Source organism: Gorilla gorilla, chromosome 11 (genome assembly GCF_029281585.2).
Source record: "Gorilla gorilla gorilla isolate KB3781 chromosome 11, NHGRI_mGorGor1-v2.1_pri, whole genome shotgun sequence".
Classification (NCBI taxonomy): Eukaryota; Metazoa; Chordata; class Mammalia; order Primates; family Hominidae; genus Gorilla; species Gorilla gorilla.
The window spans coordinates 134,612,292-134,624,678 of record NC_073235.2 but is presented as its reverse complement, the minus strand read 5'-3'; the positions used below and the strand labels follow the sequence as shown (position 1 = coordinate 134,624,678).

The following is a 12,387-nucleotide window of genomic DNA, read 5'->3' as shown; positions in this document are numbered from 1 at the left end:
TAGGGATATGTGGCCATGTCCCGAGAGCCACGGGGACCTCTCTACAGTCAAAAACGGGAAGTTGACCACCTGTCACGGCTGGCAGAGGCTGGACTGGGCCGCTGGCTAGGAAGCTCTCTCCCCAGCCTGTGAAAGTGCACAGGATACTGGAGCGGGCTTCCCCCAGCAGCGGATCCTCGCGTGGGTGCAGGCAAGGTCAGGTGCGCATTGTTCCCACAGAGGGAGTTCACCAGCGGAGTCAGACCCAGGGACGTTCTGTGTGGCCGAAACCGGCTGAACGTGAACCTAGAGCAGTAACTGGCGAGCACACGATGCCGCGGAGCACACGCATGAGCATGAATATCTTGGTTCCGCGCTCGCAGTCCCCTCGTTCCCGCCTTGCGCTCACTCAGGCTGGCGACACGCCTGCACTCTCCAATGTGGAAGACTTGCGCTCCCCCCTGCGGCCCAGGCGAACCCCGCTCTCCCTGCGCCTCCCACCCCAGTCCTCCAACCCCATCCTCTGCCTCCCCAACCTAACGACGTCGCTGTGGTCTGCGCCCTAACGACGTCGCTGTGGTCTGCGCTCCCGCCCTGACCAGCAGGTGAAAGGCGGAGCTGCAATGCCATCCCGCGGCTGTCAGGTGCCCAGGGACGAGTTTGGCGACAAGCAGGGCTGCGTGGATTTCGGGCAGCGCCAACTTTCTGCCTGTATGACTTTGGGCAAGTGACTTCATTCCTCTGAGCCTGTCTTTGCACCTGCAAAGAGGGCTACGTATCCCTTCCAGGTAGAGTGAGTGCGATGAGGACCCAGTGGGTGCACAGGGCACCAAGCGCACCGATGCTCGGCAGGCCAGGGCGCGCGCTCGCTGCAAATGGAGTTCCCCTGTGCGCGCAGCTCTGCAGCTCCAAGTGCAGCCCGGAGCGAGCCCGCCGAGCCGCGGGATCCCTCCAGGGTGGGATAAGGGAGGGGAGCCCCCGCGGCCCCCTCCCGGCCCTCGGCGCGGCCGCGTGCGTGGTGTCATTGGCCCGGGCGGCCCGGTGGGCGGGAGGATGACATCAGCGGCAGGTTGGATTATAAAGGCGCGAGCAGAGTCACGGGCTCAGAGCGCACCCAGCCGGCGCCGCGCAGCACTGGGACCCTGCTCGCCCTGCAGCCCAGCCAGCCTGCTCCGCATCCGCCTGCTGGTCTGCCCGCCGACCGGCGCGCCCTCGCTGCCGCCCGTCTGCGCCCCTCGACCCCAGCGGCACCATGCATCTCTCCCAGCTGCTGGCCTGCGCCCTGCTGCTCACGCTGCTCTCACTCCGGTCCTCCGAAGCCAAGCCCGGGGCGCCGCCGAAGGTGGGTGCTGTCGTGGGGACGCCGAGCCTGGGAGAGGCGTGGGAGGCTGGGGGCTTGGAGAATGTGGCGCGCAGGACCCAGGAGAAAGGGAAGGCAGGCGGCTGTCTCCTCCGAGATGCGCGTGGGCGAGAGCCGGGGAGCCCTCGAAGCGCGGACTCGGGGGTCCACTTCCCCAGCCTCCGGAGAACATCGGCCCATGCGCAGCCCCCTACCCCAGTGTGGCCTGCCCGGCGAGCAGCAAAGGGAGGACAGGGGGCTTCCGGACGGAGCGGTGAAGGCGGCCGCGTGGCAGGTGGATGCGGGGCCAAGCTGGCCGGCATCGGTGGGGGCGGCTCTGGGCTTGGGAGGGACACCCCGCGCCGGCGGGCGCGTGGGGCTGGAGCATCAGAGTCCCCCGTGCTGCAGCCGCGTGTCCCTTCACCTGCCCGCTCTTTCCTCGGACAGGTCCCGCGAACCCCGCCGGGAGAGGAGCTGGCCGAGCCGCAGGCTGCGGGCGGCGGTCAGAAGAAGGGCGACAAGGCTCCCGGGGGCGGGGGCGCCAACCTCAAGGGCGACCGGTCGCGGCTGCTCCGGGACCTGCGCGTGGACACCAAGTCGCGGGCAGCGTGGGCTCGCCTTCTGCAAGAGCACCCCAACGCGCGCAAATACAAAGGAGCCAACAAGAAGGGCTTGTCCAAGGGCTGCTTCGGCCTCAAGCTGGACCGAATCGGCTCCATGAGCGGCCTGGGATGTTAGTGCGGCGCCCCCTGGCGGCGGTGAGTACGGCCCACCCGACGCCCAGCCCCAGCCCGGCCCGGGACCGCCCGCCGCCCAGCCGGCCTTCGGAGGCGCGCGAGCCGGCTTTGCTCAAGTTGTGCTAGGCGTTTGCCAGCCGCCCCCTTTATTATCCCACTTTACAGACAAAGAAAGCGAAGGATAAAGTGATCGGGGAACTTTGGCAAGGTCAGAAACGGCTCAGCCTGGTTGAACCCACCTGGCTTCTTCTGGAGAAGCAGAAACAGGCTTGGTGGTGTCTCACCCACCCCTGAACCGTAGCTGAACTAGCAGCACTGGCCCCGATTGGCCAACTGGTGGGGGGATTGAGAGGAGATCATGGGTTTGTGGGAGCAGAGAAGGAAGGTTACACCCACAAGTCCAGGGGACAAGGATCATCTGCTGGCCACCATGCCCCCTGTAGTGAGAGTAGCCCTCTGCTGGCACTGTCAGAGCGCCCTTCTGCCTGGGACACTCCGATTCCTGTCCCTTCTCTAAACCCAGGCAGTGGGCAAACTGGTCTGTCCAGGGTCCTGAGGCAGCTGCAGCCTGGTGGCTTCGGGGGTGAATCTCAGTGCTTGTGGCACTATTTCAGGGAATAGGAAAGACACTAAAGTAAATATTTTTTGCCCCAGCCTCGAACTCAACACGTCCCAGAGTCCCTCACCAACCCTGTCCCGACCCAACCGGTGCTCTGGGCTCCGTTTCTGGTCTCACCCCGCACTAGGGCTGGAAACCTCTGCCCTACCGCCACCCCCTGCCAGGTGCCGCGTGGTGGTAATTTACTGCTGCAGAGAGCCTCACCTCTCCTCTTTCCCTCCTCTCTATTCTTGCCGCCTGCCCGTGCCCACTGAATAACATCCCAGCCTCTGACATTGACAGTCATGTGCGTTAGGATCAGGCTCACCTGGCTTTCTCGCTTTCTTGCCTCCAGCTCAGCAGCTGCCACTGCCTGTCCCACACCTTGACTGTCCCATCCCAGGCTACAGGCAAGCTGCTGTCTCCTCCCCAGAAACCCTTGTCAGTGTCGGGTCTTCCCCCGGAGGGAAACAAGAGCGCCTGTCCAGCACACTGTCTCTTTTTTACAGTACAGAACACTTTCTCAGTTTGTGAACCCATTCACCTCTCCATATTGAACAGCTTAAGGGCGAAGTGCTGGCCTAAGGCACTCTAGGACCCACTGCACCCCGAACAGACTCGTGGAAATATTTGTCAATGACCAGAGAAACCAGCACACCCTAGCCCATGGCCACTCCCACCTGCCCGAGGTTTTAACCAGTGCCCTTCCTCTCTTTGCAGCCAGACCTCACTCGGCTGTGGGCTTCTCCCCAGTTCTGCAAAGGCTGTAGTTGTCTGTGATCTTGACTCTCCCCTGCACAGGGAGAAGAATGATTCTGACACTTGGGGACCAGCCTTCAGTAGCTACCCTTGGAATGCCTTTGCTTTCTTCTCTCCTGTCTAAACAACAAAGAGACGGAGTCTGAGGCCTCAAATTTTCAGTTTGATTTAAGCATCAAGTTCAAACTTTAGAACCTGAGCAAATGTTAGTGACTCTCCGTTGTTTCGTACCTGGAATGCGCATCCCCACAGGGGCCTTGTTCTTGGGCCTGGCTGTCTGTGGTCGCCAAGTGATGGCCAAACGGGTGGTGAAAGATGCTGTGTAGGAGGAATCCACATTGCTAAGAATTCTCGACCCCTTTGATCAGGGGGGTTCAATAATCTCCTACCAGCTCTCTTAGCATAGATGAACACTTACCGTCAACACCTTCAACACCGGCTTACGCCCAACACCAGCTGTTTTATTATTATTTGCGATGGGCGGTGTGGATTTATTATTTGGGTTTTTTTTTTTAATGAAAAATAAAAACCCCACCCTCACTGCCCCCCATTCCCAGTGAGAGAGCAGAACATCATTCCTGCAGGCTCCTGGTGACAATGCCCAGGATATATCACTGGGCGTGAAGAGAAAGACAGCTTAGATTTTTCACATTAATGGAAACTCTTTGAGGTTGTGGCCGTTTCTCCACGCAGTGGGTGACCTGGGCTCTAAGCCACCGTAATGATGGTGGTTGATGGTTCTAGGTGTTGATTGTAAAATGCTAATGACAGAGACTGGGTGTAGGTGAAACCTGAATGAACACTTTGCCCCTGGGGCCCAGCAACATCACAGACAGCTGTCAACTGCGTAAACTCACGGCAGAGCCAGAGAAGGGAGTGGGGGAGGGTTCATCAAGCCATTCTGGCCCAGGTCCCCTCTGTGCATGCTGTCCTTTGGGAGGGCACTGAACGCCCCAGAAGGCCACCTTCCTTGGGCCCCGGGGCACCCACACACCCATTAGCAGGGAGTTTACCCTAACAACACTCAACTCAGAGCCCATGACTGTGCATTTCCCCAAGGCTGGTGTGAGACACCATTTCCTCTGCTCCTGAAGGGCACCTGGACCCAGACCCTTTCCTCTGCACAACCAGCTAGGGAAGGAGGTGCTGTTTACTGGGTGGCAGCTGCGACCCAGACACTGCTGATGCCCGATCCGAGGCTCCCTGTTGAATCTGAAAGCCAGCCCTAGGAGGTGGCTATTAGCCAATTTTATGGGTGAACACTCCCAGCTATCCAGGGTCATCCAGGGACCCAACGTCAGAGTAGAGATTTGAGCCCAGGATTCCTGATCCTGAGATGTCTCTCTTCTCCTTCCATCCACGGTCACTCAGACACATGAACCGCGGGCGAGCACTGACTGAGGGTTTGCATTGTAGCAAAAAAGGGATGGGAGATTTTCCATTCTCTTTCTCTCACTGCGCCTCCCTGAGTGCCAAGGGCAAGGCCTGTGGTTAGACTGGGGGAAGAAGGAGGGCTGCAGACACGCTGGTTCCACCTGTACTGGGGCAGCAAAGCAGAAGGGGCCTGGGGAGTGCGCAATGGGGGGCCCCTCCCCTCTGCAGGAAGGCCTGGTTGGGGGGGTGGTGGAGGTGGGGGAACATCCCTCAAGCTGCTGGGAGAAGGGGAGGAAAGGTTCTAGAACCACCCTGCCTGCTAGGATTTCTCAGCTAAGGGCCCAGAATTGAGCATCCCGTGTTCACTCTGTGTTTCAGGATTGGGAACTGGCTCCGTTGTGCTGAGGTCATCTTTGGTCATCAGCCTCCAGCATCCGGAAACACCTCCAACGCAATGTGGCTTTTACATTTCTTTCTTTCTTTCTTTTTTTTTCCTGGTACTGGGAATACACAACACCAGCTGTTTTATTATTATTTGGGGAGGGGGTTGTGATTTTATTATTTGTTTTTTTAAATGAAAAATAAAGTTATGTATTATATATATATTATATACATGAAACACACACACCTACACCGACTTGATGACAAGGGACAGTTTTTAAGAGACTGACAGAACCAGCTGTAAAACATTGCTGTTTGTAAATTCATGTCATGCATAAATGTATTTATGTTGTAAAGCTATTTATATTGTTTATAAAGAGATATTTATAAAAATTTTATTTATGTAACTAAATGAAAGAAGTCAATCATTGTAATGTTTTTGTCCTAACTAGTTAAAAAAATGTTAAAAAAAAAAAAAGTCATTCCATGAATATCTTGAAAACTGTCTTTATTTACTTGTTGCCTGTATTTTTTAGGACTTAGGCTGAGAAAGAGGGAGAATGTGAAGAAAAGGCATTGCCTCCAAATAGATCTGACAGGCAGATTCCCAATTCTGGGTTTATCTGTGTCAGAATCCCCTGGAGGGCTTGCTAAAAATATAGATTCCTGCCTTCTCCGAATCTGATAGGACTGGCTGTGTAAGTTTCGTCCCAAGTGATTCTGACCAGCTCAGCCAGGTCAGGAAGCTCTGCTCAAACACCTGACGGCTAGGAAGTCAGATGTTATGAATTAAATTAATAACGGCCGGGCATGGTGGCTCACACCTGTAATCCCAGCACTTTGGGAGGCCAAGGTGGGTGGATCATCTGAGGTCAGGAGTTCAAGACCAGCCTGGCCAATATGGTGAAACCCCATCTCTACTAAAATTACCAAAATTGCCGGGCGTGGTGGCAGGTGCCTGTAATCCCAGCACTTTGGGAGGCCAAGGTGGGTGGATCATCTCAGGTCAGGAGTTCAAGACCAGCCTGGCCAATATGGTGAAACCCCATCTCTACTAAAATTACCAAAATTGCCGGGCGTGGTGGCAGGTGCCTGTAATCCCAGCTACTCGGGAGGCTGAGGCAGGAGAATTGCTTGAACCCAGGAGGCAGAGGTTGCAGTGAGCCGAGATCACAGACAGCACCCCAATCCTGGGCAACAGAGCAAGACGCCATCTCAAAAAAAAATTAATTTTGAATTCAGCTGACTTAGGGTCCTGTAAATTCTACTCCATCTTCTGCTGTTAGTGGAAGAAATAGCTGCTAACTCCCTCTCTGTTTGGGGGAGATTTAGAAGGCTTCTGCGTATCTTGCAGAATTGGCCAGGTCACCTTACAAATCTCAGCAACTCTGTTTTCTAGACTCGCTCACAAAGCCTAGGATGGGTAGTTTGTGCCTCATAATGAATGCCATGGTCAGCTGGGAGCCGAGACCTTGGAGAGAAGGAAAAGGCATTATCAAATTTCATATCTGTAGTGTGCTGTGCTTTGTGGGAGGGTTGTGGGTTTTCTTTTCACTTGAAGCCACTAACAATTACATTTCCTATGCCCCATGGAGCTATGAGTGTGGAATTATGAATATAATTTAGATTAGAATCTCTTCTCCTAAAACCAGCAGGAAACTTTGAAATAATTCCGAGGTACTCTCACTACATGCTTGGTTGGATGACAGCCCTGTGCAGCCTTCCCTGTCATCTGTCCCCCGTTAGGGGAAGGTGGGAACATACCCTCTTGGGCCAGTAACATCAGTGGATTGGGGGCACCCTGCTCAGGGGAATTGGGAGCAGTGTTGCCCTGTGCTCATGGTCCGCAGGCACCGAGAGGAGTTCCAGAGGAAAACTGTCACTGGGGAGGTAGCCAGTGGCACCTGGTCTTTCTGTGGGTGTTTGAGCCCTGGGACCTTTGTTCCAGGTAGCCCTCCAGCAGCAACCTCTCAAGTGTGTGAGTAGCCAACACAGTGACATTGCCCAGGTGAGAAATCCCCTTTTAGACATGTTCCTGGCTGGGCATGGTGGCCACACCTGTAATCCCAACAGTTTGGGAAGCCGAGGCGGACAGATCACTTGAGCCCAGGAGTTCGAGACCAGCCAGGGCAACTTAGCAAGACCCCCATCTTTACAAAAAATAAAAAAATAGCTGGGCATGGTGGTGGCCACCTCTAGTCCCAGCTACTCAGGGGAAGGCTGAGGTAGGAGGATTGCTTGTGCCCCAGAGGTCAAGGCTGCAGTGAGCTGTGATCACCCCTCTACACTCCAACCTAGGCAACAGAGTGAGACTGTTACACACAAACACACACACATGCACACACAAAAGAAAGAAAAGACATGTTCCAGCTTCTACAACTTCCTTCAAAAGTTCTCTCAACTTCCACAAGTGCCCCAGAGGACATTTCCAGTCCCCCTTCCTTGGTGACACCTGTGGACCCACCCAGAGCATGGCTACCTTCCTCTGTCCCACTCCCACCTCGGTGGCTGGAAGATTATGGGCCCGCATCACCGACGCTGAGGACTCCAGCACCCGAGCCTCGCCAGTGAGTGCCCCGGCTCCTTGTGCTGTCTGCAGACCCCTTACAGACCAGGGAGGGAGCAGGGGGTGGCAGAAGGTGACACTGCCAGCTTTGCTGGTGGCGAGGCAGGCACGTCTTCCCAAGGCCCAGAGGCAGAAGGGATGGCGAATTCTGGGATCTAGGGAACCCCCACTAGAAGCTAAAGGGTTTTTCCTGTGGACAGTACCTGGGCTACCATCTGGGCCAATATGGCCTCTCGGGCCCAAGCTACACATGCTGTCCTCCTAAGTGCTGTTGTCCTGCGTATTTGCCTGCAAACAAAAAGCGCAGCCCTCCGCTGTCAAGGCCAGCCCCTCCGCATGTTGCTTTAGGATACAGCCATACAGCCAGTCCTCCCCTTTTACATCCAGACCTGAAGTCCTGCAACTGCTTCCTCAGCAGCGACTGGAATATGTTGTCCCAGCCAGGGATTTCCGCAGGAAAGCCCAGAAGGATTGACAAATATTCAATAACTAACAGGAAGTGTTTTGACACCTCCAGAGATGGCCCAGGTGCTGTTACCTGAGAGCTTCCAGCCTTGGGCCTCTGTCCTGGCCTCCTTCCTCTCAGGGAGCCTCTAATCTCCAAGCTGCCTGGAGCACCTGTGGCTTCTCTCCCATCTGAGGTGACAACAGCCAGGGCCAGCTTGGAGAAACAGCGCCCAGGTGGGGCTCGCTGGAGTCCCGGTCCTCTCAAAACGGGCATCTCTGCAGTGCGGGAAGACATATCTCGATCATCTCTTGGCCTTTTAGCTAAGATCAATTGTAGAAGAGTCCCTGGGAAACGCCACGGGGCTGGACAGGCCAGAGCACAGCAGAGGCAAATAGAGTTTCGAGGGCTGGAGGGCCTCGTTCCCTTTCCAGCAGCGCAGCCATTGGGGGAGGCAGGGGGCCCACGAGGAGGAGTCGCTGGGCATGCCTGGTCCCTGGTGCCACAGCTGTTGACATGTGGAAACCCTGGCCCAGCAGCGCTAGGCCCAGGAAGCCTACCTTGGGCCCCCACACACGCCTGGAGGAAAGGCCCAGTCTGTCAAGCCCGTCTGAGGACATCACGTTGAGAGGCAGTGCCCGTGAGGCAGAGGTGGTGCACCTGCCATGGAGGCGGTGTGGGCCCTGGCGAGGTGGGGCAGTATCACCAGGCCTACAACAAGTGGTCTGGGAGCCTGCCTTCCCCACCAAACAAGCAAGAGGGCCTCCCCTGACAGTCACGACCTGCAAGAGTGGTGGGAGATAGGGCTCTGCACGGGTTGGGCACCCTGGGGGTGATCAGAGAAGCCTCAATATCCAGACCCTGTTGGTGCCTTAGGAAGAGCCCTTAGCCTAGTCAGGAGAGTGGTAGGGGGAGGCTGAGCAGCCCCAACCCTCAGTTGTGAGGGGTAAGTGGGGAAGAAGCATCAGTGGGGGGCCCATCAGAAATGGGATTTGAGGCCTGGCATCATGGTTCATGCCTGTAATCCCAGCATGTTGGAAGGCCGAGGTAGGCGGATCGCTTGAGGCCAGGAGTTCAAGACCAGCCTGGGCGACAAGGCAAAACCCCATCTCTACAAAAAATACAAAAATTAGTTGGACAGGGTGGTGCCCACCTGTAGTCCCAGCTACTTGGGAGGCTGAGGTGGGAAGATCACCTGAGCCCAGATTGCACTACTGCACTCCAGCCTGAGTGACAGTGAAAACTTGCCTCAAAAAAAAAAAAAAAAAAACAACCCAGATTTGACTCCGATGGTTCACATGAAGAGCTTTAAGAAAGCGACAATTTCCAGAGTCGGGGCAGCTGAGAGAGAGGTGCCCAATGGGAAGCCAGTTTCTTCCCTGGGGCCGAAGGGAGGGAGCTGTCCTCAGAGCTGAGCTGGGTGGGGTGTCGTCTAGCAGGAGCTGTGCCATGGGGCAGAAGCTGTGCCATGGGGCAGGAGCTCCTGCAGGGATGTGGAATGAGAACGATCTCGGCTTCTTTCTCTCCTCCCTTCCAGCCTCCTGCTGGTGTGTCCAATTGGCTAGAACCCAAGCAGCAAGCGGGAGGGGCCAGGGCAGGCTGTGACCCACCAGCACAGGAGCGCCTTGGTTGAAGTGTCAGCCAGCAACTCCCTCTCACAGGGATAAGGCCAGGCAGCAGGGCAGGGGAGGATACCACCTCTCTAGAGGCAATTTCTTATCTTGGTTGCAGAAGACAAAAGTGACCGCATCAGAAGTGTGAGCGCAGCGTGACTAGCAGGTCTGATCCTGGGAGTGACCTCACATTTATAGCTGTAATGGGCTTGCCTGGTGGATCACTGGTCCTCCCTCCCTGCCCCAGAGAGTGCCAGTTGACAGTGTCCCCTCCCTGAAGGCAGAGTGTCTGATGTTCTCTATCCGATCCTGGTCCAGGCCCTGGACAGATGCCATTTGTTGTCCAGTGAAGGGACAGAAGCAGAAATGTTTCCTGGCAAGCTCCAGTCAGTTCCTCTCCAGGGCAAACCAGCCCTAGAGCAGCCCGCCTCACCCTCATCATCCCCACGGTCTACTCTGTCCTGTTTGAGAATTTCAGTTTGTTTTTCACACCTCTGATTCAATCTTCCACCACATTTTCTATCTCTTTGTAAGTTTTCTGTATCTGATCCTTTTCCCCTTTTGTCTTATCTGGTTCCCTTTTGATCTCACTGTTGCCTTTTCATTTTAGCTCCTGATTCACAGAGTCCACGTCCTCCCGCATCCAACATCGAATGTAGCAGTTTACTGAGACTTTCTTCTAGATCCTTTTGCAGATATATTTCAGAGATCTGTTCTCTGTGTATCCTGAAGGCATGCGTGAGCACCCCATCTCACCTGGCCATTTTTGTGATTTGCAATCTGTGTGCTTAGTTGGAGAAAGATGTTGGGAAAATGGCAGAATATCAGATGGCAGGAAAAGAGCCTGCCCATCTCAGGGAGCATGAAAGGAATGGCTGGCAGCCCACCAGTCCTGGGACTCTGAGTGGAGACCCCGAGAACGGAGAAGTGAATGCTTTTACTCATTCCTCATTGAGGCATTTGGTCCATGAACCAAAAGCCAAGTCAGGGACAGCTGTTCCTCTCCGGCTCCTTCTAGTCTCAGTTCCTCCTCTTCTTGACTTGGCAGTGTCTGTCGGTCTCAGTCTGGAGTGTTGTGAGTTTGGGTCCACATCGATGCCTCCCTGCATGGAACCCCCCTCCAAAAACAGCTTTGAGGCCGGGCGCAGTGGCTCACGCCTGTAATGCCAGCACTCTGGGAGGCCAAGGCAGGTGGATCACTTGAGGTCAGGAGTTCGAGATCAGCCTGGCCAACATGGTGAAAACCCATCTCTACTAAAAATACAAAAATTAGCTGGGTGGCACAGCTACTCAGGAGGCTGAGGCAGGAGAATTGTTTGAACCCGGGAACCTGAGGCTGCAGTGAGCCACGATCGCGCCACTGCACTCCAGCCTGGGCAACAGAACGAGGCTCTTTCTCAAAAAAAACCAAAAAACAAAAAACAAAAAAAAACCAGCTTTGGAGCCAGAAACTGTTTAATAAATTACATTCCAATTTGTGAGGATGGGAAGTTCAACCATTTCATTAACTTTTTAATTATTTCAGCTATCAGAATATGCCTTTGTTATTTTCTTATCTGTTTATTTTTGCATGTATATTTATTACTTCATAATTTTATTTATATTGGTTTTAATTTTCTGAACCTTTTCTCAGTGCTTAACTGAACATATTCCAGAGTATGACTGTATCGATATCCCAAAGTTTTGATATGTGGCAATTTCACTGTTCTTAGCTTCTAAATAGTCTACTGACCTATTTTTTTTCCATAACAAGTGGAGTTTAATTTTTGTTTAATTCATATTATTAACTTTAGTACTACTGAGGTTAGTTCAGTGCTTGTATACTTTCTGCTTTATTATTGATTCCTATGTTTTAATCAACTTTGTAACTAGCACACAGTTTGAAAATATAAAGACCTACTAACACAGTTCAAAATTCCGTAAATATTTAATCCATTTTACCTTTTATATTACCATGGCCCAATCTTCTAACCCTGTTTTTGATTCACTGAAGACTGACAATGATGTTGGAAAATGCACTGTGACTTTTTTCCCGTTTATCCTCACATTCATAGTTATACGGTTGTTATTCAGTACAGAAGGTTCAGTATTAACACATCTATTAGGAGATGGGGCGTTACGCTGTGCTAACAAGCCATCCCCAAAGCTCAGTGCCTTAAAATACCAAAGGTTTGTTTCTTGCTCATGCCTGGAAGAGACCTAGATTTCAGCAAACAGGGGTCATGCCTGCACCCACATAGCCTGCACTTAGAGTTCCTTCATTTTATGCCAAGTACTTCCCAGTAAATTCTGTTTTGTCTGATGTGAACATTATCAGCCCTATTTTATTTTTATTGGTGCTTGATATCTTTTCCCAAGCTTTGATCCTTTCCCTTCTTGTGTGTGGGTTTTTTAAAATTTAGGTGTATTTATAATATATTAGGTTAAAATATATGTAATTTGAAAAATTTTGCTTTTTATTAAGGAGGCCTAAGTTGTTCACACTATTGCTTATGCTTGGACCAATGTCTTCATCTTGATTTTGACTTTCTGTTTTGAGGTTCTTTTACATTTTTTGTTCCATTTTACTTGTTTTCTGTAGACTGTTGTGCTCGCT

General features: G+C 53.3%; 1 protein-coding gene across 1 annotated transcript; it reads left to right on the top strand.

The window, feature by feature from the left end:
• Positions 1–1,084: 1,084 nt before the first annotated feature.
• On the top strand, positions 1,085–5,669 carry NPPC (natriuretic peptide C). Its single transcript, XM_019021879.4, has 3 exons — positions 1,085–1,321; positions 1,766–2,076; positions 5,165–5,669. Exons 1-2 carry the CDS (start codon positions 1,232–1,234, stop codon positions 2,054–2,056), a joined length of 381 nt encoding a protein of 126 aa, XP_018877424.1. The 5' UTR covers positions 1,085–1,231; the 3' UTR covers positions 2,057–2,076; positions 5,165–5,669.
• The last annotated feature ends 6,718 nt before the right edge of the window (positions 5,670–12,387 follow it).